This window comes from Parathielavia appendiculata (assembly GCF_033297405.1).
Source record: "Parathielavia appendiculata strain CBS 731.68 unplaced genomic scaffold N657scaffold_5, whole genome shotgun sequence".
NCBI classification, from domain to species: Eukaryota; Fungi; Ascomycota; class Sordariomycetes; order Sordariales; family Chaetomiaceae; genus Parathielavia; species Parathielavia appendiculata.
In genome coordinates this window covers 1-27,852 of record NW_026944224.1, presented here as the reverse complement: position 1 = coordinate 27,852, position 27,852 = coordinate 1, and the positions used below count along the sequence as shown (strand labels likewise).

The window sequence follows — 27,852 nt, the reverse complement described above, 5'->3', positions numbered from 1 at the left end:
CCGTGCAAAACCAGCCCCAGCCAAGCAAGCAATTCCACGCTTGTTCCACCCGTTGACCAAATTCTGAAGACTGAGATAACCTGCCCCAAACTCCTCACCATCGAAGAATCTGCCACAAGATGGAATTCTACCCCTTCTCCGTATCCTCCATCGCCGCATCTTCCCAATCGTTGCCTTTCATCTCGGCCTCCTCTTCCGCCATCGCCTTGTCAAACTCGGCTTCAAACTCGGCCTCCAGCTCCGCGGCATCAAAGTCCGTCCCCTCATCATCCTCCTCCTCCCCATTTGGCTTATCCACCCCTCCACCATCCTGCTCATCTGACCTCCCGGGCGTCGGTAACCCACTCCCCGCCTCCAGTTGCTCCCCACTTTCCGCAGCAACATACATACTCCTCAGCGATGAACCCCGCTGACTCTCCGTCCTCCGCAACCGTTTAGCAGGTGTCTCACCCACGGGCCCCTCGCCCCCCCCCCAATTCTCCTCCTCCTCCTCCCCCCGACCCTTCCTCTTGCGCTCGATACTACCATTAGAGGCAGTGGCGCCAGGAGGTTGCACACTACGACTCCTGCTCCTCCTTCCCCGGCCACGGCGGACATCTTCATCCGTCGAGCTAGACTCCTCGTCCTCCTGAGGCGGGATGTACTTGTCGTCCTGTTCACCTTCATCATCCCCATCTTCATCGTCGTCGTCCCCATCCTCCGAGGATCCGCTGGCAAGGAACTCAGCCAGCTCCTCGTCAGCGTCGCCCCAGTTGAACGTTTTTAGCCCGTCGATGGGCGAGGCCTGGCCATCCGGCAGGTCGCTGGGCAACAACCCTTCTTCGATCTCGCCCTCTTCGTTGTCCAAATCATTTCCATCGCCATCGAGGGTGTGGGCGTCGCCAGTCGGCAAGATCAATCTCAATTTAGGGCTGCGGCCGTTGCTCGCCCTAACGCCATTAGGAGCTTGAATTTCGGTATCTGCCTCGCCATACGTCTCTTCGTCCTCGTCGCTGACGACGGGCTGCTGACGGCCGGGGCCATCCTCCTCCATCAGGCGCGCCGTGAACAGGTAGGGCGTCTCGTCGACGGCAGCCCACTGGCTGAAGCATGCGGCCAGCCACTCCTGGCTGACAATCTTGATGTGCGGCCGCCGCCGCGCCTCGAGGAGCTTATCCCTACCGGGCTGCGCCGCGTTGACCACCAGGTGCGTCACGTCCTTGGCGATCTTCGGCCGGAGATCTGCGCCAAACGAGATGATCTGCAGGCCGATCTCGGAGCGGTAGATGTCGATTCCCCTGGGCAGCACGCCCGACAGCACAATCTTGTAGCCCTGGAGCACTTTGCCCTTGAGCTCGTCCAGGATGCGCCCCGCGTCGGGCACCGAGCCGAGGTCCACATTGCTGGTCGTGTGATGCAGCGCACGATTGCTGTCATACTCGGCGTAATAGGCCCTGTGGAGTGAGGTGAGGTGCTGTTCGAGGTATTTAAGCTCTTCGTCGTCGTCCTGCAGCACGCGGTGGCGCTGCGGCGGAGGCGATGACGTGCGCGACTCGGAGCTGTCTTCGGGTTCCTGGCTCGCCTTCTCGGCCTCCTCGTCTTCGCGGTCGAGCTTCTCTTGGAGCGCCTGGAGCGGACGATCGTTAATCTGCTTCTCGAACGTGCGTTCTTGCTCCTCAACCTGCCGCTTCGTGAGCGCGGGATCGTCTCCCCCGGTCATGTTGACGATGGCTTCGAGTGCGGCGTCGTCCTTGTTTTTCTTGGCGGCCGGCTCTCGTATGCTTGCCTTCTTGCTCATGCCGTTGGTGGCCGCGCCCGAGCTCAGCAGGTCCTGGCGTTTCGGCAGGAAGCTAGAGTTGATATCCCCGATCCCCTTGAAAAATTCGTACGGCGAGACCTTGATGAGATTGGGCCTGTTACGCGGCCAAACGTCGGATCGATCGTCGATGATGGCCACCATGCGCGTGCTGACGGGGAAGAGGCGCTGCAGATCCTTGGCAAAGATGTTGCCGTTCTCATCGCGGCTGATGACGCGGTTGCCAAACAGCTTCCTGTCCGGGTCGATGACGCGCGCCACATTCTGTGCGTAGGGTCGGGTGCCCATGGTGTAGACGTGCATCTCGTACATTTCGGAAACGCGCCGGAGGAACCCCTCAAGGCCGGGGCGCATCTTGATGTAGTAAGAGCATCGGCGCGCGAGTTCGGTCGGGCCATCGTCGAGCTGGAAGCTCTTGACTTCCTTGACCGACTCGTAGTTTGGGTTGGTCGGGTCCCTCTGCCATTCACCCACCGTCGGGTCGATGCACGCCTGAATGATAGTCTGGTCCAGATCGACCACAAGGCTCAGCTTTCGACTTTGAAGCAGGCGTCGCTGCAGTTCCTGTTCTGTGCGCTGAGCTTGGACAGCGCTGACGGTCAGGTTCGTCTGGTCGTGCACCATGCTGATGGGGGCGCGCGCCGTGTCCCGGGTCTCGGCAGCCCAGTTCACCTCGGTCATGTCCTTGCCGCATATTCCGCAGAGACCCTGGAACTGTATTTCGTGCCCGCATTCCTCCTGAACCTCCATCACCCCTCTGTCAGCTACGATCTGCTGGCCTTCGCGTATCAGCCAGTGCTTCAGCTCGCCGTCGATAGGCGACTCCCAGGTCACGATGGTCGTCTGTTCTTGCTGCCGTGTCTCGCCCCGGATGGCAACTTCCCTCATCCATTTGAACGAGTATTCCAGCAGCGCCTCTTGTTTTCTGACCTTGTCGCCCGGTCCCTTGAGCAGCTTGACGATGGTGATGGGGTACCGTAACCGGTTCCCGAGCCTGACTGTTTTCACCATGGTCGAAACTTCTCGTTATCTGTTATGATGGTCGTATGCGCTATGCCTTGAATCTGGACTTCAGCCTGAGTGAAGTTACGGTGGTTAGCCACGTCATTGGCGAAGAAGTAGCCCCAACGCCATAGATGGAACGCGATGGGAAACCAGGCAGATATTTCTTACCTATCAGCTGCCCAAAATGTTGGTGAGGCACTGTTTGGGTAAGCTGAGCCACCCATCGCGCAATGGCGCGTATCAGTGCCAGCAATGCCGTAATTGGTATGAGGTTGGCGGGATCACTGCGCGTTGACCGGCGTCGCGATGCAATGTACCGGGAAAGTTGCGACGGCCGCGTTGCAGAAACGTGGGGCACGGCCCAAGACGGTTAGGAAGCGTGGGGCGCGACGGTCAGTTGGTCAAAGCTCCAGGAGCTTTACTGCCGCTTTAGTCGGAGAGTGGGTCTGTCTTCCAGAGCCGAGCAGCTGGTCTGTTGGACCCCGAAAGACTGTTGATCGGAGACTCGGTATAAAAGGGCAGAAGTCAAAGATCAGGAGAGACTGTTGCTCAATCGAAAATTGTCCCAAACTCGCAGGCAAATGCCATAAATTTTGGTGCCGCGAGAGGTGATGTTCTTGAGGGTGATGTAATGCCGGGTTGCGGATTGTGGTCTTGTCGCATTGGGGGCGCATTGACAAAAAAGTCCAGCAGTAGCAGAGCGATGGGCCGAGTTTTCGGGTGGGTTTGGCCGGGCCTTTTGTACCTTTCGCACGGCTGATCTGGTCTGGGTCTTTGCAGCCAACCGATCTTCCAGTTGATGTCAGGTGCAGCGACCGTTTGCGGGGTCATTCGTGGCTGGAACGTGGCGCTATAATTTGGCAACATCACTGCTCTTCCCCGAGGAAGAGTTCACACACTGGCACGCAAAAGAAAGGACTCAGAGGAATAAGTAGAGGTTATTACCTACCTACCTGCTCTATACAGGTAGCGGAATAAACGTCCGGTATCCGTACTTTCTGTGGTTATGCTTGACATCTGGCTGGTGCCTTGGCACGACACTTGGTCAGGTGGCGCAGCCAATAATGAGTCGTGCATGTGCCGTTGGATCATCAATCTCCTGACTCAGAGGACAGCTCGTCATGGTCATCATCTTAGAGTCAAGGCAGGAATCCCCAAAGCAACAACTTATAATCATTCTCTCCCCATCACAGTAGCAAATCGACGCATTTGTAGCTTTCATGGATCATACTGCTAGGGTGCGATGGGGCAGTTACGCCACCGAGCTATGCGTGGACTGCTGATTCCTAAATCCATGCCAGTGCTCACAGTAACACGCGTCCCAACCAGCAAACCAGCTTGAAATAGATTCCCTAGGTAACACAAAGAGCTGAGAAGCCTTATCAAAGAACTCGTTTCTGACGCCAGCCAGTCATTTGGCATCCTCAATGCTTTCTATTGTCCCCAGAAGAGGCAAAGACATAGATGCTATTTGCTAAGAGAGTAATTCAGTGATTAGCAGGCACGGAAAATGTAAACCTGTTTCAGAGTGAGTTGGTGTCTAGCACTCTGATTTTTCAACATGATCCTGGAACTCGAAGGCTCAAGTCATCTGTTCCGAGCCCATATGTTCAACTTAATTCAACCATGATTCGCGCGGAGAACATTGTACTGCTGCGGCCTCTTCCAACATGGAAAGCGTCACGCACTTCGTCACCACCAATCTCACACAAACAGATGCCCGGTTATAGGAAGGCACTGCGATGGTATGTCTACCCTATTCCTCTATTCTTGCCCCGGATGTCCCAAGATCCTGTAAGGATTCAACTGTGGACCATTTCAAGGGAGACAGGCATAATATTATGTAGTCGATCCAATGCAGTCCAGCCCAAGCCAATCTGATGTCGTCTCTATTATAGTCGAACGGCCGCGCCCGTCATGTCCCCAGTCGTCACCATGTCATGATCATCTCCATACTCCAATGCCGATTCTAACCCATAAGCCAGATGGGGGTGCACCTCCCCATGGGTGCTCCAGTCCGCCGAAGTGGAAAAAGGAGTGCAAAAGAAAAACCTGGCACATCCAAGATGGAAACTCAAAGTGAGAGAGGAAGCCCCAGGGTAAACACGACCAGAAATCTCACAATGAGGCTCCGCCCCCAGTCTAACCCGACCGAGCAATCTTCACCCCCACCCCAGTCTCAACAGCACCGCCCAACACCCGACTCCCCAGAGGCCTCGCCCTCAGCCCCGGAACACCAGGGCTCAGATCCGGCAGCGTCCTCTTCATGATGCCCTCGGCAGAGAGGTCATCGATGGTCTCGGCGTCACCGCCCACAAACGTCCAGCTCTCCTCCTCTTCGTCATCCTCCAGCAGGTCCGCCCCAGGTGTCATCGACGCGGTTCCGTCCGTGGCCGTTCCCGCGGTCGCACCAACCCCCTTCTGATACTTGCCAGTCTTGGACTTGATCAAACTCGTGGCATACTCCAGGTCGCGGTAGATGCACTGGACAGCCGCATCGACGCCATTCTCCTGAAGAAACAGATACACCGTCAGTTCACCCCAACTCTCTGCAAATATCGTCCTGAGGGTTCGCCTTTGCCAGAACAAAACATACCTTACGAATCTGCTCCCCGAGCACCCGTGCCTTGACAATCATCCGCTCGCTGTTAGTCGCTTCCCACAGTGCCCTGGCAAACGAATTGGCGCCCCACTTCTTGAGACAGATCCCGACCCCCAAGTCCTCAACCCGAGTCCCAAAGAAGAACTGGTCGCCAAAGAACGGCCGGATGATGGTCGGTATGCCCGCGCGTAAGCTAGCGCCCGTGGTACCGCTGCCTCCGTGGTGCGCAGCGGCATCAATCTGCCTAAATAACCAGTCATGCGGCGCCGACTGGATCTGGAAAATCTCAGGTGGCAGCTCCGGCTCGGGCTTCTTGTCTGCCTCAAACCCAACTGTAATCTCCCCTACATCCTTATCCTTCTTGCTCGGCAGCCGATCGCTCCACCCTTTGCTCAGAATACACCTCACGTCCGCCTTGAGCACGGCATCAATCACCTCCTGCGTCATCTTGGCCGGGTCTGGCACGAGAATGGACCCGAACCCGACGTAGACGATCTTCTTCTCGTCCCGGCGAGCGCGCTCGATGAACTCGGTCAGCTCCGCCGGCGGCGTCCACTTGTCGCCGCCCTCATCAAGAAACCAGTACCCCGTGACCCGGATCCAGTCGCTGTAGTCCAGCGGCGGTGGCACGACGTAGGGGCTGAAGTTGTACAGGAACGGCACCTTGTTGACCTGCATCTTCTCGAGGCTGGTGTTGGGCAGGCTGAGCATGTTGTTGCGCCAGCGGTTGATTTGGTGGGCGGTGGTCTTCCAAAAGACATTGTCAAACATGACATAGGTGACATAATTGTACGCGCCGCCCATCTTCTGGCCCGGCATGATGAAGGCGTGCGGGTAAGCGCGGGTGCGGGTCCAGGGCATGGTGAAGGCGCGGAAGTAGGGGATGCCGAGGGCCTCGGCGATGTGGATGCCGGCCATGGCTGAGGGCGACTCAATGAGCAGGTCGCTGCCCTGGCAGGCGCGCCAGGCGGTGGCGAGCAGGTCGTCGAGCCAGCCGCGCATCTTGGCGTTGGCTTCCTTGAGGAAGGCCCACGTGAAGGTGCCGTTCTGGATGCACAGCTGCATCAGCTCTGCCGGGTCACCGCCCACGTAGGCGTACTCGATGCCGTGCGACTCGATCCAGGGCTTGAACTCGCTGTGAGTCGCGATGCGCGGGCGGTGGCCGTCGGCGAGGAGCTTCTTGCAGAGCGCGATGTAGGGCTGGACATCGCCCCGGGAGCCGATGGTGAGGCATGTGATTTTCATCGAGTGGGCGGGTTTGAAGTTGATGAAGGAGGCCTTGGGGTCGTCAAAAAGGATTGTGGGTGCTTCTGAGGCGGAGGACGCTTCGTGGGGCAGCTGGACGGCGTGGTCGACGAACTCATCATTGCGTGCTTTCTGCAACGCGTCGTGCTCAGCTACGGCGGCTTGGGCGACCTCATACTCAGGGTTGTCGACTGGGCTGGAGTCGCGGAGGTAGTTCGTGGCTTCCAGGCTCTGGAGCATGGTGATGGTGCAGTCATCTCGCACCTCGGCCCTGGAGAACTCGAAGAAGAGCTCCTCGTGGCCGCGAATGACAACGACAAGGCCGGCGTAGCCAAACCGAAACCCCTTCTCCTTGTCGACATTCTCGATGTCCCTCAGCGGGAGGATGAGCTTGGTGCGTGTACCGGGCAGCAGACTCCGGAAGCAAAAGTGGCGGTCGCCAATGTAGATCTTTCCGTAGAGTGGCAGGACGCGCATCAAGTGCCCAAAGTAGGTAGCTTGGAGCCTTTCGCTCTCAGGCAAAGCGAAATGGGCTCGGAACCGGGCTTCAGAATTCGCACGCTCCTCCGGGTCGTCTTCGCCATCCTCATCGTCTGTCCGCAGCCCCGCTGGCTCGTCATAGTGCTTCCCGCCCCCCTTCCACATGCCAGAGACCTTCTCCACGTAGCCCATAGATTCTGTGGCTAGCAGGTTGCTCATGTGCCTAGTGTGCCGGTCTAGGTACCCAATGAAGGCATTTGCCTTGCGAATAGGATAGCCTCCCATGGTAGCAATGGTCTGGAGAGTTGGTGTAGTCGGCATCGCCTCGGCCTCTCTCGCCTCGGCGATTGAACCCTGGGCAGGAGCCGAATGAGAATGAGTCGGCTGCTTGCTCACAGGCGTGGATGTATGCCGCACCGCATGGGTTGGGGACAAGGGATGCTGCCCGTCGTGAGCACGCATGGCCCGGTGGATGGTTGGGCTGTGAAACACGTCGCTTCCCTTCAAGATTTGGCTCGCCGAAGCATCCTCAGTGCTGGCTGAGGCGACCAGCGCCGAAAGGCTAGCCTGGCTCGGGTCACCCATGCTCTGCACGTACGAGTCGCTGCTCTCTTGCCTCTCGTTGCCGTCCTGGCGGCTCCTGCTGAGAGACCGACGGCTGCCGCTGAAGCTCCGGCGCGGCGTCCCCGAGTGCAGCGCGTAGTGCATCGCACTTTGCTGAATATCCATGCTTCGTCTGGTAAACGGTCGGCAGGCATCAAAGCTGGTACGCGGGAGATCAGCGCTGGGCCGTGGGCTCGGCGAGGAGACGCCTTTGGGCGACATCGGGGAGAGAGTGGCCTTGACGCCTTCACTGAGTTTGCCTGTGCGAATACTGAGATTAGGCGCTTGCTCTCGGTTGAAGCTGCCGCTGGTTCTCTTGGAGGACTGCTCCCCAGAGCTTGGCTCTGCCTGGCCACTCGCCCCTTGCGCCTGAGAAGACGCATCCTCGACAAGAATTTTCAGGATGTTGATAGCCTCCTTGCCGAAAGTGAAGAAGGAGAAGAAATACTGCAAATCATCAACATCTGTGCAGACATTTCTAGCACACGGAGCCTACCTCGTCGATAGCGTATGTCTCGTCGTTGTCGATGACGCGGATCTTGCACGTCTCGGCGAAGTCGAGCATATTGGTTTCCTCAATGTCGATGACATTCTCGATCGGCAGCGAAATCTTGACACTGTCGCCGTCGTTGTGCGACCTGAAAATGACCCTTTGCAGGCTCTTAACCCACTCGTTGGCGCTCTGGGGGCTGTCGGCTCGAAAATAATATGTGCGTTGGTCTGTGACGACGGCGAAGTTGACCCCTTCCTTATCCTTATCGGTGATGTTTGCCGAAATGGCGTATCGTAAATCGATGTGGCCCTGGTGAAAGTACAAATCTTGGGGGTCGCGGTAGTAGGACAAGACATCGCCTTTGAGGCGGAACCAGTATCGGTTGTACTTGGGGTTCCGCTTGCCAGACTTTGACAGGTAGCCCGACTTGATAACGTCGTTCTGCAGCGGGTCAGTACTAAGGGGCCACAAGAAAACAGGTCTAGGAACACGTACGCCTCTTTTGGGCAGGTACGCGTAGAACGCGATGTGCCGCGCAGTGATGTACAGGTACCCCTGGAGGAGGACATGTTGCAGGAGCCAGCAGGGGTATTCCTCGATGACTTCCTCTGGCCGGTCAAACTCGAAGATATCTTTGAGCCTCTTGGCGAGCTCCGACGGCCCCGAGTCGCCTGCGTCGGTAATCTGCGAGGGCTCGTCGGACAATCTGTCAAGATCAAAGCTGGGCCGCGCTGCCAACTCGGCACGGGCTTCCAGCATCCTGCTCATGACGGGCGCTGTCCTGGACTCGGTTCGGGTGATCTCGATGCTGGGCGTGAAGTCTGAAATAGCCGACGCTCCAGCCTCTGCAGCACTGTCCTCATGCATCTGCCCGTGCGCATCTGACTTGACCTTGGCTGACTTGTGTTTGATCTTATCGGTGATCCGCGCAAGCCCCGGGACAGACCGCATCAGACGACTCTCTACCATCTTCTTTCGATGGCGGAGCTCAGTCTTCAGCTCACTCTTTAACCGGCCCGGGCCATGCCGTAGAAGGACTGTTGTGTGAGCCAGGCTATGGGCCGGGGATGATGCACGCCCCAACGCCTTTGGTCCCGCGATTGTCTTAGCCATTGGGATTTCAGAGTCGTCCTCGTCGTCGGAGCTATGACCCTCAAAGCGATCCGCAAAGTCAGCTTGGCTGCCGGCAGCAGCAATCAACCCGAATATGCTCTGGTTCATATTCATAAACATGCCGCCGCCGTAGCCCTGGGGACGGAGCACCTCCTCTTCATTGTCGGCCTGATCGCCGTGGTCCTTTAAGCGATCTGGGAGCTCCATCGTGGGGGTATGCTCGCCGTCCCGGCGCTTCTTTTGCAACTTCCTCGACACTCGACGCACGGCGCGATCATCGTGGCTGGCGTGCGCCGGCGCGGTCGGCGGTGACGACGGGGGCATCGGGGAATGTTGTGTGCCCGTATCCGTCGGTTCGGCGCTCACATGGGGGGGATGACGCGGCGGGGCGGGAGGCGGTGCCGGTTGAGTGGTGTCCATGGCCAAGATCTCTCCGGAAAAGCGGGAGAGAGTGAAGGCTACGCTGGAACCACAGACACGGGCATGTGAGTTTCCAAAAAGGACGAGAGGCGTGGATCGGACAGGGCGGACAGGAGGACGAACCGTCCTACCTTAGTATGAGGTGCAACTGCAGCGGTGAGCTTGGCAGGCGCAGACGGGTGCCTGGATCTGGGAAAGGGTTAGTCGTGCTCGAGAGCGAGTTGGAAACCGGCGCAATAAGCAGCTGACGGGACAGCGCCGACCTCGAGGTGGCGGGATGTTCGGTGCAATCAGGTTGAAGTGTGCCCAAACCCTGTAAGATATCGCAGAGTGCAATTATCGTCTACTGCCTGGACGCAGACTGCACATTGAAGACGGCGGTTGGCCGGTGAGCAAGGCCTGTATGAGTCCCGCTGTCATCGGGAGAGGGGATCAGGGTTGTACGCGGCGAGTTGGTCCGAGCCGCAGCGCAGCCAGGGCAGCAGGGCTCCACAGGCGCCAACGACGGGTGCCAAGCTGCCTGTCACAGGGGCCCTGGGCGCCCAAGCACTAGCGTGCCAAGATCCAACAAGGTCCGTTTGATGTCGGAAGTTACAAGACACTGGACGATTCTTCAAGTTGGGAATGGTAACGTTCCACTCACGGGTAAGAGCTGGGGATACATTCTATCACTTTGAGATAAGACATTTCTTCTCTCCTCCGATTTTCAAGTTCCCAGGAGCCTTCTGTCGCCGTCAAAATCATGCGAGTCGCTTGACCCCTGCCTCTATCGATAAAGGCCGAGTCCCATGACGCAGGATTCAATGCGGCGGACCTTCAATGACTGGCGCCGGTGGAAGCGATCACATGCGAGCGGGTATTGCCGGAGCCGTCCCCTGGAAAGCATGATTCTAGGCGATGAACAAGTAACCTTCACACTCGTTTGTTGGTATCTTGCGTTCTATGTCCAGCGGATGGTTGAGCAATAATATGGACCTTCTCTAAACGGTGTCTTGAGCTAACAACAGCATGTGTCCTTCAACCCGCCAGCACAACACCGTCCATCAATGACACGTCTAACCGGGAACCCACAAAGCCACAATATCAACGCTCAACATGGCATTACTCCTGCAGGTCGCTCACATCCACAAACACAACTTTCCACTCGCGTTACCCCCGGCAACCCAGTCCATGGTTGGATGGAAGTGCGCAACAGCCGGCACAGCCGTGATGCCCTCCCCGTCCAGCTGCGCCAGCTGCTCCCCGTCCGCCGCAAACACATCCACGAACCGGTTCATATTCCCAATGACAAACTTCTGCAGCCCGTCCCGCGGGCTGCGCTGCCACTGCGGCTTCAGGATGGTCACCCACCGGCCTGTCTGGTTGTTGTGCGGCACCTGCCGCGCAGGCTGCATCTGCTCCTCGGTCAGCTCGGCCCCCGCGCTCCACCTGCCCGCGTCGGGGAACGCGTAGATTTTGATCCTGTCGTCGTAGCTCGACGTCGCGACGTGACCAGCACTGCTCCAGCTCGCGTGCGAGACCGACAGGCGCGAGTCGTGCGAGCCGAGGAGCGCAGGCGCGCGGGCGGTGCCTTTGCCCTGGATCTTGCGGAGGTCCCAAATCTTGAGGGTGCGGTCAAGTGAAGCGGTCGCGGCGAGGTGCGGGTGCATCGGGTGGAGGGAGAAACCGCCGATTTTCTGATCGGTGAGACTCCATATTTCGGCCATTTCCGGCTTGGTGCGCAGATCGTGCCGCCCGAGTGAGCCCTGCAGCGTTGAGAAGATAATGATGTTCGGGTCACTTGACGGCATGTCGATCGCGCTGATGGGCATGTCCTCGTCGACGTCGGTCGGCGCAAAGACCTGGGTGGAGACGCCCTTGTCGAGATCGAGTTTGCGAATAGACGAGTCGTAGGAGCTGGAGTAAACGGCGTTGGCGTCGACAGGTGAGAAATGAAAAGATGAGATGGTGCGCGAGTGTGTCTTGAATGCGGATATTACCGGGTCGGCGAACTCTTCCTCTTCGTCCTCGTCGTCCTCCAATTTGACAGGTTCCTGTGACGCGTCAAACACGCCCATGGAGCCCTCCTTATCACCGGCGAATATGATCGGCTTGGATTCTGTTGGGTGGAAGCCCATCGCGTAAATTCGCTGCGGCACGATTTTGATGTCTGTCTTCGTGTTAGCGATTGCGCTGTGCTCCTTGCGGACGCGGCCTACCTTGCACAGGCCACTTCTCGTAGAGCTTGAGCCCGCTCATTCGTAACCTCAGGTCCTTAAGCCCCTTATCCGTGGTCCCTTTCACATCCTCGTCCGTAAACGTCCTCACACCAGGCTGCGCGCCCCTGACGGGAAGATCCTTCAGCCCAGCCAACCCATCAAGCCCGTTCTCCCACTTGCGGCCCTCAACCTTGATATCCTCGAGACTCAGGTCTCCGCTGACGCGCATTTTTTTGGCTTTTGCCTTTTCCGCCTCGACCTCTGCTTCAATCTCTGCCTTCCTCTTAAGGACCCCGGCATCTGCGTCGAGGCCCGCCAATCTGCTGCTCTGCCGTGTCGGGCGGAGTGGCTCTCGTTTGACAGGCTCCCTTTTGGCCCGTGGTGTGCTTGCCCGCTTCGACTTTGGAGGGGCAGCTTTCGGCAGAATTTTGTCGGCGGTCGTGCTGATTCCCTTCAGGATGGCTTGGTTGGCCGCGATGTTCTCGAGGCGTTTCCTCTCGAACTCGCTAATGACAGGCTCTTTTTTTGGCGCCATGATGACTGTCTACATTAGACGATCTCAGCTTCGCAACGTCAAGTGAGATGATAGCTCAAAGTACGATACTGGTCTTATTTGCAGTGCGCACAGTGGGTGCATCAAAGCAAGAACGCGACAAGCGCGAGGCCCGAATCAATTTAAGTTTAACCCTCGCGACTCGCGGAATCACGGGGTAAGCGGGTCCAGGCCGAGCCGACCTAAGCCAGCTAGGTACGTAAGGTCAGGTAATTACTGTAATTGGGAGAACGCAGATCCACCAACCCAAGAAACTGGCGCAGCAGGTAAGGGAAAATTTACTTCTGGCGAAACCTGCACCCTACAACACCGCAACATCTGGAATCACTATCTTCGCTCAACGCAGAGCACATCAGCTGCCGGTCAGCCCGCCATGGCGACCCTCCTCCCCTTTCTCTACCAGACTCGAACGCTTCAAAGGCTGTCCAGGACCGGCCTCTCGACTCCCGCATTTCGAGCCCTCCTCCATTCAACCACCAGAGCCAACAGCCCGAGATATCGACCGGGGCAGCAGAAGTCTCAAAGCAATGATATTCCGTTTGAGTTGCCAGAAGGCTACGAGGATCCGGACAAGAAGTCAGATACCGAACCATTTGACGAGTCTGGCGTGCCGTCGACCATTACACCTGCAGAGCAGGATGTCTTCAGTCGCATTTTTGAAGAGATTGCAGCCCGTAACAAGAAAGGCGCTTCCGCCGTTGCGCAGCCCTCCCCGGTGCCACCCATAAATAACGTAGCCTCGACCGCCGAAGAACATTCGGAATCATTTTCCCACCTTCGCCCATTTAGCGAGGTTGACGGACTGGAAAGTGGGACAAAGGAACAAAGCTCCAACTTGCTCCGAAGCACGGTCGAGATTATCGTCCAGGACGCAGCAGAGGCTCAATCCAACGCCAGGCGGCAAATTCAGAAACCCTTCGTCCCCCTCCATCCTCTAGAACAAACAAAATCAGCCACGGAATGGGAAAAGGCACTGCTTCGGTTCCCACCGTCCCTTCGGAACGCTGCGCGCATGGCTCTGGGCGCCATTGAGGCAGGCAAAGAGGCAGAGGGGTTCGCGGACACCGCCGCAGGGCGCAACGAAAGCATGAGCGAAGAGCAGCGGTCCTCAGCCGAGGTCGACTTTGACCTCAACCCCTTGGCCAAATCCGTTCAGAACGAAGCCCTCCGGCGCGAGGAGCGCAACCGGGTTGACGCCAAGCTGCGCGCCGCAAAGACCGATTTCGAAGTCTGGGACGTCCTCGAGGAAGAGGTCTTCCCGATGGTCCGCAAACTCGGCATCGACGAGGACCCGTCCAAAGCCGACCCCAACCCGAAACGTGGCAGCAAGCGCAAGACCAACAAGCCCCAATTGGCCCTGCACATCTACGGCCCGCTCTACCCAGCTTACCTCCTCAACGCGTTGCGCATCCTCGACACGCAGTTTGCCCGCTCCTCCCCTTTGGCCCTGCAGATCCTGCCGCGCGTCAAGGAGCTCGGGCCGGCGAGCTTCGTCTTGGGCGTGAGCACGCCCTTCTACAACGAGCTGGCGCGCATCCTGTGGAGCAGGTACGGCGACCCGACCGCCGTGTTCAACTTACTCGAGGAAATGCGCATGGCGGGGCTGTACTGCGACGAAGGCACCCGGAGCGTAGTCCAGCAGATCGAACAATTCCTGGCGTCGGTCAGCCAGGGGAATTGGGGTCCCTTCCTGCGGGAGTTGGCCAGTTTGCCTGAGTATGAGTTTGCCATCCTGCCGAGGATCAGGCATTGGTTGAAGACGATCAATGTGCACATCTACGAGAGGAAGAACGAGTTGCAGGAGGTGGCGTGATGATTGATGAGGGGAATGTACGATGGTGTACTATTACAGGCAGCGGTGTACGAATACGGTGGTGTATTTTATGGCAGGATGTACAAGTGCATGTACAACGGTGTCATGATATCACATTTTTTGGTTAACAGGCGAGTCATCCGGGGTTTGGCTGTGCCGGATGCTGGCATCGTGCTTTCACGGTACAGGCAGCGCGACAGGCCTTTTTGGAACGCCCATCCCAACGCTATGGAGCCCTTCACGAGGCGACCCACGATGCCGATGGCGGAGGGCGATCCAAGGTTTCCTCTTTGAAGGACGGCGCAGGATATCAAGCGTTCCAAGGACGACGATCTCGCAGGGCAGACCTGGGGTCGAACCTCAATCAAAAACTGCGGATTTCGTAATGGAATGTAATGCCATACAATCTTTCGGCGTTTTCGGTTTACATGGGCAAGTGTCAGATGAGGTCGACGCTGGGTCACGGTCGCGTAGGTTGGCCGCATCAAGCAACAGTGGGCATAATTATTCCATTACCTCGGTCGTTCATTCGCAGCTTCACCCATTGCGCTTCTCGAGTGACCTCATAAGAGAAAGCAATGCTATTCGGACTGAACCGAATTGCTACGGCATGCACAAGGTCAAGAGCCGATTACTCCGGAAAAGCGTGAGCATGGTTTCTCCACTGTCCCCTGACGACACTCGCAGCGCGCGAATTGCCGTCGGTGCCTGACTCGGGTCGTCTCACATCGGGCCGGTCCCACGCCGTCGGCCGGGCCACCCATGGAAGCGCGACGAAACGGTACCGAACGGCATGGGTTCCTCTACAGAGGAAAGGCACAATCAATGCATCATCTGTTCACCCCGCTGTCGAGCCCGAGGCAAACGAGCCGCGTCGTGGCCTTCCCCTGTGTTCGAACCCCTGTGCATTGCTCCAAGCTGGCAATCTATCTTTCGAGGCCGGGAGTCGGGGCTCATCGAACAAAAAGTCCGGCCAACGCAACATGGGGGAGCGATCGTGGGTTTCCCGCCAGTAATACTTCTAGTCTTGAAACTACGCCGCTTTCGAGGCGTGAACACTCGAGCAATCACGCCTTGCATGCCCATCTGCAGCCGCTCCTTACAACCTCAACTTGAGCTCAACGAGGCCTACATCACGACCAGCAACTACCTGAGTTTAGCAGGAACTGGTCGTCAACTCATCCACTCACTCACTCACCATCCGCTCGGTTCTACTAGATTGAGGTAGCCCCGAAATCAGCTATTATAGGGGCACTGAGGAAGGAAACGACCTTGGGACGAAACCAAGTCACTTCAATCGACTTTTAACCTGTCGAATTCCCCCATTTTAAGATGGTCCAGCGCGCCCTCAGCCACCGTCGTGGCGCCCGCACCCTCGAAGTCGACACCACGCCCACCGCCGCCGGGCCATCGACTCCTCCATATGTCACCATCCCCGTTATTGTGCGCACGGGGAGCACCACCGCTGGGAGACGGGAGTCGCTCCCCCTTTCGCGGCATCACATGCTTCGCAGGTCGAGCAGTGTCAGCGGCAGGAGCACGGCGGCGTCGTCGTCGTCGTCGTCTGGTTTTAATGTAACAGGCTTTGCAACTGGGAGGTTGAAAGGGGCGGAGATGTATGATCAAGGGTCGGTTATTGTGGATGTTGAGGAGGAGTTAGGGGGGAGTAAGGGAGAGGGCCATTGATGGGGTTGCGGTGTGTGAGGGTCGAATCATTTTTGGCTAAGAAGGAGCTGGGAGGGATTGAGAGAAATTTGTTGACGGCTGCCTCGGTAGCAGTAAGGTTCGATTTTTGAAGCCGCGGGAGATTGAGTGCCGTTCCGTCGAGACTTAATTGGGCTGAGTTGCCTGCTTGTGCATGGCAGGGATTTCTCGTCGTACCTTCCTGAGTTCCATCGACGGCCTCTTCCCCCCCCCCCCCTCTTCAATCCCAACGATTGTGCCTCGCCGAGCTCTGTGATTTCCGTCGCCGCCATGTGGCTCCTCGACTGCTCCAACTACCGCCTCGAGCCGAACAACCTCGACAGCGATCAAGGTAATAACAAATACTGGATCCTTTCACATACTTGGGGGCGCGACGAGGTCACGTTCCATGACATGCAGGACCTGAGCCGAACCTCGCAAAAGAAGGGATTCCGCAAGATCGAGGCCATGTGCCAACTCGCGCCGGCAAATGGCCCGACCCATGTGTGGATAGACACCTGCTGCATCGACAAAACCAGCAGCGCCGAGCTGAGCGAGGCCATCAACTTCATGTTTTATTGGTACAAAATGGCAGATCGCTGCATCGCCTTTCTTGAGGACTTTGAGCCCGGCACCGGTACCGCAACTCGAAGAGGACCTCCAGAAATGCAGGTGGTTTACCCGCGGTTGGACCTTGCAGGAATTGCTTGCGCCGTCCGAGGTCGAGTTTGACGATGGCCATTGGAATCCTCGAGGAACTAAGAGACAGCTCTGTGCTGCTCTCTTCAACATTTCTGGCATTCCGGAGATGGTCCTAATGGAGCCCCACGGCCCGGACAACAACCTGCAGAGCGTCCCGGTTGCGACACAAATGTCGTGGGCGGCGGGCGGCAGACAACGAGGCTCGAGGACGAGGCTTATTCTCTCCTGGGCATATTCGACATGCACATGCCGCTCCTTTACGGCGAGAGAGAGCAAGCGTTCATCCGCCTACAGCAGACGATAGCCCAAAAGGTCAATGACATGTCGCTATTCGCTTGGATCGCGGATCCGTTGGATGCGTTGGGACAGCCGTCCACCACCCTGTATTCAGGCCTCCTAGCCAGCGATCCATCTCAATTCTCAGCGTGCACAGGAATTGCGCACATTCGTGATCCGCTACTGCCCAGCCCTTCCTGGATCATCACGAATGCTGGGATCGAGATAACTACCGCGCTGGCCTGGGCGGACTCGGAGCACACAATCATCACTAGAGGTGTCGACAATTCGATCAAGACCAAACCTGGCTACTCTAAAAATCTATTCTGCACCGGCTGTTTCCCCATTGTCAATTGCTAGATCCGCACTTGACTCGGCGTCAGAATCTAGAGGGCCTCGCCATCTTGCTCCGGAAAACAAGCTCCGGTTTCATCAGATTCAAGCCGACGGAACTGTGTTCCATCAAACGATCTGCCATGTACTTCGATAATCCGGGTTCCATCCGCATCTCGATGTCGTTGACCAAGCAGCAGCACTACGACACATTGTGCCGTTTCCGCTCGTCGCCCGGCCCTGATTCTGGCCGTACTACGCTGCGCATCTATTGGAAGGTCGCACTCGACGACATTCAACTGGTCTTCAGATACCATCCAAGTCATTTGTGGGATGGAGGGCACCTTTGCTTCACCCACTCAAGGCCGGGCGGCTCCTTCATGGACGAGCTTGCCATTGGCCTGGTGGAGGTCACATTTTCTAACCAGCCGCTCAGCAGCCCCTTTATGAGCACCTGCTGGCTTCTGTGTGTTGTAGTACTGGGGCAAGGGGAGACGAATTATCCACAACCTTGGGTAGAACTGGCTTGCGAGGAGGCTGACGGATTGGTGTCCCTGTTCAAAGGCAACCACAAATGCCACCGGGTGGACCTCACCAATCCCTATGCTCTCTCTAGCCTTCTCCGGTATCTTCAAGAGCAGGGACTGCGTTCGGATCCAGACGCGTCCCCAGGAGACTGTGTCGTGAGGTGCACTAGTCTACGACCCGTCACCTTAGGCTCTCCGCATCCGACTTCGAGGTTCTAACTGCTGTCGAGACGTATCAGTTCACCATTACTGTGCAACAACTTGATCCTACCTTGGACGGTACCATGGGCACAGAGAATATCTCGGTATCTCAGCTCAGCAATCACTGAACTTGGGCTTGGTTCATCTCCATCAGGACTCCTGACACCCTGCAGCCACGTTCCGATGTCCTATGTCTGCAAGTTCAGGCCCTTTGAAGAGCCGGCCACCGTCAACCCGTGTCCGGGAATGATGTATGCTTGGCATACCTACCTGAATACTACCCCCCTCCGCGGATGCCGCATCAATAATTACACCGCATCTCCCGACGGCCCGATACGCTAGGACATGGGTCATCATATGGCGACGGTGTTCGGCAAGTGGGTCCGCAAGGCCCGACGCGAGCAACGCAGCCGAGCACTTATAGTCTTATCGTTGCAAACATGTGAGGGGTAACTGACCACCTGCTCACTCTCCGCGCAATCGATGTTGCTGACTGGTTTATGTGTTCCCTCAATCATCAATGTATCAGATCTTGGCCGTACATCTTAGCGTTGACCCTCCACTATGGCATCAGAACGTCCTCCATCTCCGAGTCAAGAGGCAGCCCGAGCGGCCCTTGGTGCCGCCGAGGCCCGTTTGATCACGAACAACCCGTTATCCAAGGCTCAACATGACCTCGCCGTCGGCACCCTCCCCGGCGGCAACACCCGCACCCTCCTCCACACCTCGCCCTTTCCCCTCTGCATGAAGCAAGGCAAAGACGCCTACGTCTGGGACATCGACGGCCACAAGTACTTCCACCCGTCACACCGTTTTTCATAGCTCGTATTACACCGCATACCTAACTACTTACTCATCCAGATACGTTGACTTCGTCGGCGAACTCTCGGCCGGCTTGCTAGGCCACTCCCACCCAACCATCCACAGCACCCTGCTTTCCACATTCTCCGACACGGGCCTCTCCCTGGGCGCCACTACGCCGCACGAACAGACCTTCGCCGCCCTGCTCTGCGACCGTTTCCGTCTCGCCCGCGTGCGCATGACCAACTCGGGCACCGAGGCCAACCTGCACGCGCTGGCTGGGGCGAGGCATTTCACGGGCCGTCGGAAGGTTGTGGTCTTTTCCGGGGGGTACCATGGCGCTGTGCTTTCGTTTCCTGACGGGAAACCGGCGGCGAATACGGTTGATAGGCAGGATTTTGTCGTCGTGTCGCGGTATAATGACTTATCTCTCGCTAGGCAGGTGATCGAACAGACAGAGGACCTTGCCGCGGTGCTGGTGGAGCCGATGCAGGGCGCTGGCGGGTGTATTCCTGGGACGAGAGAGTTTCTGCAAGGGGTGAGGCAGGCGGCGAGGGAGAAGGGCGTGGTGTTTATTCTTGATGAGGTCATGACGTCGCGGTTGGCGCCGGGTGGGTTGGGATGGGAGATGGGGCTGGACCCGGATATGGTGACGCTGGGGAAGTATCTGGGCGGTGGGCTTGCGTTTGGCGCATTTGGTGGGAGGGAGGAGGTCATGAAGGTGTATGATCCCCGAGTAGAGGGGGCGTTGGCGCATTCGGGAACCTTTAATAACAATACCTTGGTCATGTGTGCTGGGACCGCGGTGCTGAGGGAAGTGTATACGGCCGCGGTGTGTGTGGCGTTCAATGAAAGGGGGGAGAAGTTCAGGGAGAGGTTGGGAAAGGTTGCCAAGAGTTCGAGGTTGAGTGTGACGGGGAGGGGCTCGCTGATCGGATTGCATTTTACGGAGGATGGGACACAGGAGATCGGTTGTGGGGAGGATCTGAGAGGCAAGGAGAGGCCGGACTTGAGGGATCTTTTCTGGTTTGAGATGCTCGAGGCTGGATTCTGGACGACGAGGCGGGGATTCATTGCTATGATATTGGGGACGCCGGATGACGAGCTGGATCGTTTTGTCGACGCCTTGGGTGACTTCCTCGAAAGATATCGGGACATCATGATGCTAGGAGAATATGGTCCGTGGGGGTGAAAGCTCCTATGTCTTGGCTAGATAGCAACCCAGCTGTGTTCAGACCCAATCGGGTTGACCTAAGGGGCTTTTTGTGCTGCTTATCTAAGTTATCTCGTGTGTCACCTTGAAGCATTGCCGCTCCTCTCTGATGCACGAGGGCGAGTAGTGAAGCACTGCTGTGGGATGTTTGTCCAGGAACGAAATTCGGGTTGGGAATGGTACCCAACCCGCACCAAAAAAGCTCTTTGAGTGGTGAGAATGTGACTGGGATGAGGAACAACGGGGTAACAACAAAGACGAGTCAAAGATGTAATGAAGTCTTAGAAGCGGTCGTTTCAAAGCCATTGTCTACCCCCAGCCGGGTACAAACGCGCGCGAACTAAGGTACAGAGGACATGCTCTGAAGTGATAGTTAATGATCTCCGGCGACTACTGACCAAAGTGCACACGTGCTCTGAGCTGCTGGGTCACAGGACATGACGGAAGCTGACGCATTGTCGAGTGTTCAAGGTCCAAGTCGACCGACCCTAATAAGCACTGACACCATTACCAGGAGTTCAATGGGAGGTATACATGACCCCTGACAGAAGATAGTATAGCCTGGTTGGCACCATGATCTGCTTTGCTGGAAACATTGTTACGTACGACTTGAGATTCCAATTGGGAGGACTTGTTGCATCGCGTGCTGAGGATGACGGGTTGAAATGAACCGAGATAAAGATCATTTGGGTCTTTGTTGGACATCACAATAAAACGGAACAATGCCCATACGGAGAGAGTGCTGTGGGAACCTTGGAGAGCGTGCTGCATGGCCGATTATTCATCCATTCACGAAGAGTATTCAGGAGTCTATACCAAGGAAGAGCAGTAAGGCCGCCTAAGATTCATATATTCAACAATGAAACCATACTGGAATACGGGTCATCATCAGTCTCCGCGTCGTGACCACGACGGTAAGAGCGATCACCATCCCGGCCTAACACGATCCAGCGAGCGAGGTAGTGACGGTACCAGTGGCCTCCATGGCAGAAGCTCCTATCACAAGCGGGGCAATGTGCAACATGGCGCCCACAATGGAGGCCGCGGTCTGCTAATCCGACTACACCATGGTAGAGAGGGAGGTCGCCATCACCAAACTCGCAGGCAACACCACAGCCATCACCATCATCCTAATCAGCCAAAACTAGAAAAGAGAGTTCAGTGGGTTACACTCCCAGATATCGAGGGAGGAGACCGCCTCGGCCGCCATCACTTTTCGCAGCAGGACGAGAATCAGCAGAGCCAGACGATGTGGTATAACGGAGACGAGTTTGGCATCGAACTTGGGACGGTTGAGTCTCCTTCGTCTGACACAGATGCCACCGAGGATGAGGTATTGGATGATGCTCCTCCTGAAATACTCGCTACGCTAGATGCCGTACCCGATTTCGGCAGCAATGTCGGGTTCCTGGAGGACAGCCTCGACAACATCATGAACACGCGAGACACCGCACCTCGAGGCTATACGGTGCAGGCATGGCTGCGCCAACGCCAAAGAGAGGCGGGACAGGCAACGGCCTACGATCAGTGGGTGGAAGAGCATCATGGTCTCCGAGTGAAGGACTTTTCGCTCTGGGAGGAAAGCCAGAGGCGCCTCCTCGAGGAACTCGAGGCAGGACTTTACAGCAAGTACTGCGAGGTGGAGAGGGTCATGGCCGAAGTCCAGCGCGAGTCCGAGATCCAGGAGAAGCAGCAGCAGCAGGCCCAGCATTCCGAGCCGTTAAGACAACCAGAACACATACCTCAACCCGCCGAACCAACGGAACCGACCCACATCGAGAAACTCTCGGCCCTTCTCTCGCGCACGACCAGCCTCATGGACGCCCTCTCCAACGCCAAAGAACTCACCATCCAGCAAGAGCTGCGATCAGCCCTCGACGAGTGCCGCCAATCACGCACCCTCGAGATCAAGACCTTCTTTGCGACTCTTCTCACAACCATCGACAGCGCCGCTGCCAAGGTCGAAACATTCCTCCGACAAGCCCACAACCGCGAGCAAACCAGAGGGTGCCTCCAGTGGCTCGCGAGCGTCGAGACCGAGTTTTGCGCGGCGTGGGAGTGCGTCGTCGAGGCGTATCACGAGGTGTGGCAATTGGAGAGGGCTCTGGCCTTTCGGATGATGGAGCAGGAGCGCGCCGCAAGGAATGACTGGGAGAAGTATCTGGTGGCGTTGGCGTGGTTTGGGGAGCGGGTGACGGAGTTTGGGGAGGGAAGTTGGTGAAGTAAAAATGACGAGAGGAAAGGAGAAAGAGGACGCGGATGAAAAAGATGAGGACGAAACGCGATTTGAACGCGTGACCTACCGGACTGCAGCCGGTTGCTCTACCCCTGAGCTATTCGTCCATTTTCAACCCATGAACTGAGGTGGTGGGGATGCAAGGTTCTACGGAAGTGCTCATTGTCAATAGTTGTGGAAATTGGAAGGAGATTGTGGAATTCGGAGTTTGCGGTTCCGTGGTGGGGATGTGCCAACTTGAGTGTGAGAGAAAGTGGGATACCAATTTGGGTTTGAGCTCACTGGTTGAGGCGCGACTGTTTACTTCGTGTAAGCTAGGAAATGCTAGGCTGTCTGCCTGAAAATGAAAGTATATGGATAGTTACGAATACAGGCACGCGAGATGTGACACTCGGCTGACGGTCTGATCTAGGGATTCAACTTGGAGAGAGCGACACATTTTGCCAAGCTGCTTAAAAGGGGTTATTAAATCGCTCCATACCAATTAAGCCGGAATAGCTCAGTGGTAGAGCGTGTCACTCGTACCTTCATTCTGCGAAATGACAAGGTCCACGGTTCAATCCCGTGTTTCGGCAGTTGGTTCATTCAACCCCAGACTTAGTACTCCAGGTTGGAGGGATTTCATTCGAATTTGTTTGGCATTGGCAATGAAATAATTTTTTGCGCTTCGCGATTAAGCCATTCTGGCCCGTTACACTAAATCTCGTCAGAATGAGATTGACGACGACAATAACAACAGCTTGACTGCCTACATTGAGATTTAGTATCGCATTCCTTCACGTCGTGAATTTACCGGGTCTTGAGGAAAACGTTCTATCCAGCTACACTCTTAACGTTGTACAGCGGCTTGCGCTAACAACGTAGTGTTTTACGCAGGAAAACGAAGGCACCAAGTACAAAACAGGACAAATAGGGTCAGAAGCGAAGGGACCTCCAGCAACCCTTCTAACGCCATGACGCCGCTTCCCGCGCTCCCCAACTCACACTCCCGACTGCGGGGCAATCCTGATGTGGAACAACACTTTGACAACAGCGTTCCTTAAAGCTTCTTGCCCGAGCCCTTCTTTTTCTCTTTGGCGCCCCTCCTCTCGCGCGAGCTCAGCCCGGTTTGGCTGAGGCGCTGAACATCGCTCGGGGGAACATTGGCCATGAAGCTGCTGTTGTAGAGCACACCCGGCGGGTCTACGGCGGCGCCTCGCGACGGAGGCCGGGCGGAAGTGCTCGACGGCGTAGGGCCGCGCGCCGGCGACGTCTGCGGGTCCGATTGGATGGATGTCTTGGAGTAGGACGTACCGCTGGTCGTCCCCGGCGGGCGCGGCGCTGGTGATGCGCTACGCGCCGGCGACGTCTGCGGCGCCGACTGGATGAACGTGTTGGTTTAGGACGTGCCGCTTAGGGGCCGGACCGGTCCCGCGGCGCCAACGCTACCGCTATTGCTGTCGCTAGCGCCGCTCTGGCTGGCTGCACCGTAGCTCGAATGGCCGTAGGCGGACATAATACTAGCCTGAGCAGGCATGTCGGCGCCGGAGCCGGGACCGCTACTGCCACTGCTGCCGGGTCGGTTGGCCGCGGGCGAGTAGCCCGAGCTTGGAAAAGAGCGGGTGGGAGGATTTGCTCCGCTATTGCTCGAGCTGGAGCCCTGCGAGTACACGGACGAAGACCTTTGGGGATGGGGTTTCGGCTGGCTCATCTTTGCTGGGTTGCTGGGTTAGGTGCGGAAGGAAATGGAAGACGGCAAACAAATCTGGTAAGTGTGAGAAGCGGGAAAGTAACGTTCAAGTCTTGTTGCTGTGATGCCCTTGTGCGAGGATCTGAACATGGATGAACCATTGTCTGATTTCAAGCTGACTTTATATACCAAGGAACACCAACCCCCTACCCTCATCCCCCATCCTAGCCGGGAAGCCCTGGGCTACCTCTGCCCAAAAGGCAAAGCGGCGACATTGCCGCTTGACCGTTCTTGATGTTCCATCGTGTATCATGACCGAACGTCGGCGGTCCATCAAAGGGGCGTCTGCTTCAAGCCTCTGGCCGCCCTTCACCCGACGAGCTCGAGGCTAACTGAACTGCCCTGCCCGTGGTCAGTACCCGTCTCATAGCAAGCCCAGTGAAACAAGCCGCGTGTCCGAACATCGAACCTAAGCCAACATGCCTGATCTACTCTCCGGTTGCCCAGTTCCCGGGCGTCCCGTTTTCGAAGCGACTTTTGTGAAGCGGCCTCAACCCCTAAGGCCTCGGCGTTGGGCATGAATCTCTGCGTGTTGGCCTTGGGAGAAGCTATTTCTGTCTGGGTCCTCGCGCCAGCATGCAGTGACGGGGCCACGCCACCGGCCAAACCACCAACAATCCATGAGACCGGCATGTTGTTGGGCGTTATCCGTGCAGCAGATTGTTAGCGGGGCGCACCCGACCTAAAAAGGGGCGATCGTTGCCGCGACGTTGCGGCACTGAATGGTTGGTTGGTGATTTCTCCGTTTTTGGCGTCCAATCAAGGTCTCGCCCAGGGCCCAGAACGCCGCAACCTCCCGTAGCGCTTCGACCCCGAGCTGAACACTAGGTTACGGAGACCGTTGGAGAGTCTCCCAGTCCTCCAGCAATTGTGTCTGGTTTCTCCCAGAATACAAACTTCAATCATGGCAGATACATGCAAGGACCGCAGCATCATCAGCAACGCCACCGCCCTTGCTCTCGCCCCAACGGACAAGCGGGACCGGGAGAATCGCATGTTCGAAGATTCGCTTGTGGACGCGAGAGCCGAAGAAACTCAACGACCTTTTGCAGAAGAAAATAACCGCCCTCAGTGAAGAGAATCGATTGCTGGAGGTTTATGACTTCATTATCAAACACCGGCCAGGAACCGCGGTACGGCCCCATCCGACCCTCTGAGGGGGTTACAATGCTATCTTTGGGGTCGAATACACCGACGGCCATGCGATCGTCCGGGTGGCGCTTGCAGGGAGCGTCGCCTTTGGAGACGAGAAGGTCCGGAATGAGGTGGCAACCATGCGGTACGTCGAGAAGATGACTTCGGTTCCAGTGCCGCACATCTACCATTGGGGCACCGCTGCGGAGAACCCTTTTGGGCTCGGTGCCTTCATCATCATGGATTTTATTCCTCACACACAAACCTATCCGAGCTGCTCGGCGACCCAACAGTCGAGAACAGCCATCGGCAGTATTTGGACCCCAACGCTTCCCGGGAAAAGCTCGAACGAATGTACAAGCAGGTTGCCGACATTGTCCTGCAGCTCTACAAGCTGGAGATGCCCAAAATTGGCTCTCTCCGGGAAACCGGAGATCCTTCATCGTCGGCAGCCGCCCACTCACCAAAAATATGAACGACCTCGTAACCATGGGCGGAATCCCACCCTCCATCCTCCCTCCGGAAGACGCCACGTATTCGACCTCGGACGAGTGGTATGCTGTCCTCGCCGACCTCCACGTCGCCCACTTGGCCTTCCAGCACAACAACGCAATCGACTCGGCTGACGATTGCCGCGACAAACTCGTCGCCCAACACCTCTTCCGGCAGCAGATCCGCCAAGGGAAGCTCCTGGCGGCGCAGACACCCCGGGAATCATCCGCAAAAAATGAACAGGTGAGGCGGAAGCAGCGGGAGAAGGAGACATTCCGTCTCCAAATCGACGATTTCCGGCCGCACAACATCCTTATCAACGCCGACCTCAACGTCGTAGGCGTCATCGACTGGGAGTGGGCCTACTTCGTCCCAGCCTCCTTCTCCCAGGCTCCGCCGTGGTGGTTGCTGCTTACAGCGCCCGAATTCTGGCGCGGTACCTTCCTGGACTTCTGGGACCAGTTCGTGGGCGCGCTTGAAATTTTCCTCAGGGCACTACGCGCCATAGAGGACGCCGCGCCGCGAGAAAATGAGGAGGAGGAGGAGGAGGAGGAGGAGGAGGAGGAGAAGGAGTGTCGATCGGCCAGCACATCGGAGCCCTGAGCCTCAGCGCCGCTGACACTGTTCGATTGCCGGACCCCATGAGACGGAGCTGGGAGACGGGGGATTTCTGGGCCATCCCTGCGGCTCGTCGGTGCTATGGGTTTGAGCCCGTGTTTTGGGAGTTCCTAGATGAGCGCTTCTTTGGAGAGAATGTCGCCGGCGATTATGAAGGGAGAATGCACGTACTGTCAGAGAAAGTGAAGAGGCGGATGGAGCTGTTCGTCGAGCGGAAAGTGGAGGAGAGCAAGGAGGAAAAGATCGTAGATTGGGACCCGGACGAGGCCAAGTCCTATCTGGCCGAGATCCTCACTGATCTCAGCTAGATAAAGTAGAGGATGAGGCAAATGCCAAACAGCATGCTATTTACCGACCTTGAGGAGTCACGGCCGAGCCACGGCTTATAGCTGCGGCCTATGGGACTTATTATGGCTTTGAGGTATGGGTTGCTTGTGAACAGAATTGTGAACTCGGGTGCGGTGTATGGATGAGCAGGACGTGGCTGATCAAGGTTGAGACGCTGAGTGTGCGGGAAAGGTGAACGGCTATGTTTCCAGGTTGGGTTACATGAAGTTGAGAAGTTCAGTCAAGTGCTGCCGGCCGTGAGGCTCGTAAGAGTGGCGCGGAGGATAGACGATCAGAAGTCGAGCCTAAATTGGGCGAGGAGCTGGAGTGGTTGCCGCTGCAGATGAAGATCCGAAAGTGCTCATGCGGCAACGAGCTTCCCTGGCGCATGGGCAGACCAACCTTTCTTGAGCTTTTCGAACGGCGCGACAGAGGCAATACTGAGAAATGGCAATGGTACTGGTACCGTAGGATTGTCATCGAGTTCACGTCGCGGCGACTGATCGGCTGTGGGCTCTCACAGGCACCGCGTCAAGAAGGATTATATGGCCGGCCTGTGGGCGGGCACCCTGAGTCTCGGACTGCTCTGGGTCAATCCTCTCGGCCTCGGCTTGACGGGAGTAGGGTGCGCACTCGACGAATCCCCAAACATTGGACAATGTGCGGGCAGCTGCAAGATCCTTGGTGATTATCTCCGAGCTGGTCGTGGGCATCAATTTCTGGCCCGATGCGGTATCACTCTTTCGGAGAGGAAGGAGTGGAAACATTTGGGGCCTGTCTAGCAGAGCAGTGGGAATGTCTCGACGGGCCGTAAAAAGAGTGGGGCCACGGAAAAGATTTTCCCCGATGATAGGGAGTTTCAAGAGGTACATCGTACTATTGGAGACTCCCCATTTCATTCATGTGATCCACCACGACCTGCATCATTGTTTTCATCCAACTACTCTAAAACTGAAAAAGGCACAGTCTGCACAACCCTGAGGCGAGAGAGGGAGGAACTTCTTTTTATCTGCCCTTTTTGACCGCGGTACTTGTCAGCTCAATCCAACAGAAAATCGGTTTTTTCGGAAGGTGAGCCGCCCTGCCAAGGGAGCGCGAGATGGCGGCGGCGGCGCAACCTGAGGCAGTGATCGAGGTGGCCGACCGCCCACCGTCACCGAAACGACCGAGCCGCGCCCTAAAACCGAGTGCGAAAGTCCGTGAAGCGATGCAATCGCTGGAGGATGCGGCCATTACGTCGAGAAGAACCGCAATCAATGC

At 57.0% G+C, this 27,852-nt stretch overlaps 11 protein-coding genes and 2 non-coding genes across 13 annotated transcripts; 8 read left to right on the top strand and 5 right to left on the bottom strand.

Moving 5' to 3' along the window:
• Positions 1 to 42: 42 nt before the first annotated feature.
• Positions 43 to 3,004, bottom strand: N657DRAFT_375950 (uncharacterized protein). The gene is made up of 2 exons (XM_062787082.1): positions 2,969 to 3,004; positions 43 to 2,871 (listed from the first exon to the last, which is right to left on the bottom strand). Exon 2 carries the CDS (start codon positions 2,804 to 2,806, stop codon positions 128 to 130), a length of 2,679 nt encoding a protein of 892 aa, XP_062647843.1. The 5' UTR covers positions 2,807 to 2,871; positions 2,969 to 3,004; the 3' UTR covers positions 43 to 127.
• A 1,551-nt stretch (positions 3,005 to 4,555) lies between these two features.
• On the bottom strand, positions 4,556 to 10,123 carry N657DRAFT_594583 (glycosyltransferase family 1 protein). The gene is made up of 4 exons (XM_062789955.1): positions 8,719 to 10,123; positions 8,227 to 8,664; positions 5,397 to 8,177; positions 4,556 to 5,311 (listed from the first exon to the last, which is right to left on the bottom strand). The coding sequence occupies exons 1-4, from the start codon at positions 9,754 to 9,756 to the stop codon at positions 4,943 to 4,945; spliced, it is 4,626 nt and encodes a 1,541-aa protein (XP_062647842.1). The 5' UTR covers positions 9,757 to 10,123; the 3' UTR covers positions 4,556 to 4,942.
• Positions 10,124 to 10,663: 540 nt separating this feature from the next.
• On the bottom strand, positions 10,664 to 12,617 carry N657DRAFT_616892 (WD40 repeat-like protein). The gene is made up of 2 exons (XM_062790503.1): positions 11,955 to 12,617; positions 10,664 to 11,905 (listed from the first exon to the last, which is right to left on the bottom strand). The coding sequence occupies exons 1-2, from the start codon at positions 12,487 to 12,489 to the stop codon at positions 10,875 to 10,877; spliced, it is 1,566 nt and encodes a 521-aa protein (XP_062647841.1). The 5' UTR covers positions 12,490 to 12,617; the 3' UTR covers positions 10,664 to 10,874.
• A 162-nt stretch (positions 12,618 to 12,779) lies between these two features.
• Positions 12,780 to 14,820, top strand: N657DRAFT_616888 (uncharacterized protein). The gene has a single exon (XM_062790502.1). The coding sequence runs from the start codon at positions 12,881 to 12,883 to the stop codon at positions 14,318 to 14,320; it is 1,440 nt and encodes a 479-aa protein (XP_062647840.1). The 5' UTR covers positions 12,780 to 12,880; the 3' UTR covers positions 14,321 to 14,820.
• On the top strand, positions 14,401 to 15,342 carry N657DRAFT_375835 (uncharacterized protein). Its single transcript, XM_062787081.1, has one exon. The coding sequence runs from the start codon at positions 14,481 to 14,483 to the stop codon at positions 15,030 to 15,032; it is 552 nt and encodes a 183-aa protein (XP_062647839.1). The 5' UTR covers positions 14,401 to 14,480; the 3' UTR covers positions 15,033 to 15,342.
• N657DRAFT_644258 (uncharacterized protein) lies at positions 15,220 to 16,059 on the top strand. Its single transcript, XM_062792725.1, has one exon. It carries the CDS (start codon positions 15,653 to 15,655, stop codon positions 16,004 to 16,006), a length of 354 nt encoding a protein of 117 aa, XP_062647838.1. The 5' UTR covers positions 15,220 to 15,652; the 3' UTR covers positions 16,007 to 16,059.
• Positions 16,060 to 16,294: 235 nt separating this feature from the next.
• Positions 16,295 to 17,341, top strand: N657DRAFT_655407 (uncharacterized protein; the record flags this gene model as incomplete). Its single annotated transcript, XM_062794603.1, has 3 exons — positions 16,295 to 16,584; positions 16,631 to 16,862; positions 16,898 to 17,341. The coding sequence occupies 3 exons, from the start codon at positions 16,295 to 16,297 to the stop codon at positions 17,339 to 17,341; spliced, it is 966 nt and encodes a 321-aa protein (XP_062647837.1).
• Positions 17,342 to 18,606: 1,265 nt separating this feature from the next.
• On the top strand, positions 18,607 to 20,035 carry N657DRAFT_571551 (PLP-dependent transferase; the record flags this gene model as incomplete). Its single annotated transcript, XM_062788812.1, has 2 exons — positions 18,607 to 18,833; positions 18,904 to 20,035. 2 exons carry the CDS (start codon positions 18,607 to 18,609, stop codon positions 20,033 to 20,035), a joined length of 1,359 nt encoding a protein of 452 aa, XP_062647836.1.
• An 880-nt stretch (positions 20,036 to 20,915) lies between these two features.
• On the top strand, positions 20,916 to 22,277 carry N657DRAFT_671132 (uncharacterized protein; the record flags this gene model as incomplete). The annotated part of the gene is made up of 2 exons (XM_062795579.1): positions 20,916 to 20,970; positions 21,235 to 22,277. The coding sequence occupies 2 exons, from the start codon at positions 20,916 to 20,918 to the stop codon at positions 22,275 to 22,277; spliced, it is 1,098 nt and encodes a 365-aa protein (XP_062647835.1).
• A 50-nt stretch (positions 22,278 to 22,327) lies between these two features.
• Positions 22,328 to 22,399, bottom strand: N657DRAFT_t70. Its single transcript has one exon. It is a non-coding gene; the product is annotated as a tRNA-Cys (tRNA).
• Positions 22,400 to 22,780: 381 nt separating this feature from the next.
• N657DRAFT_t80 lies at positions 22,781 to 22,867 on the top strand. Its single transcript has one exon. It is a non-coding gene; the product is annotated as a tRNA-Thr (tRNA).
• A 701-nt stretch (positions 22,868 to 23,568) lies between these two features.
• N657DRAFT_644256 (uncharacterized protein) lies at positions 23,569 to 24,313 on the bottom strand. The gene is made up of 2 exons (XM_062792724.1): positions 24,155 to 24,313; positions 23,569 to 24,039 (listed from the first exon to the last, which is right to left on the bottom strand). The coding sequence occupies exon 2, from the start codon at positions 23,980 to 23,982 to the stop codon at positions 23,671 to 23,673; it is 312 nt and encodes a 103-aa protein (XP_062647834.1). The 5' UTR covers positions 23,983 to 24,039; positions 24,155 to 24,313; the 3' UTR covers positions 23,569 to 23,670.
• A 451-nt stretch (positions 24,314 to 24,764) lies between these two features.
• Positions 24,765 to 27,042, top strand: N657DRAFT_663233 (uncharacterized protein). Its single transcript, XM_062795168.1, has 6 exons — positions 24,765 to 25,033; positions 25,074 to 25,092; positions 25,180 to 25,380; positions 25,449 to 25,509; positions 25,590 to 26,219; positions 26,258 to 27,042. Exons 1-6 carry the CDS (start codon positions 24,926 to 24,928, stop codon positions 26,571 to 26,573), a joined length of 1,335 nt encoding a protein of 444 aa, XP_062647833.1. The 5' UTR covers positions 24,765 to 24,925; the 3' UTR covers positions 26,574 to 27,042.
• Positions 27,043 to 27,852: the final 810 nt, after the last annotated feature.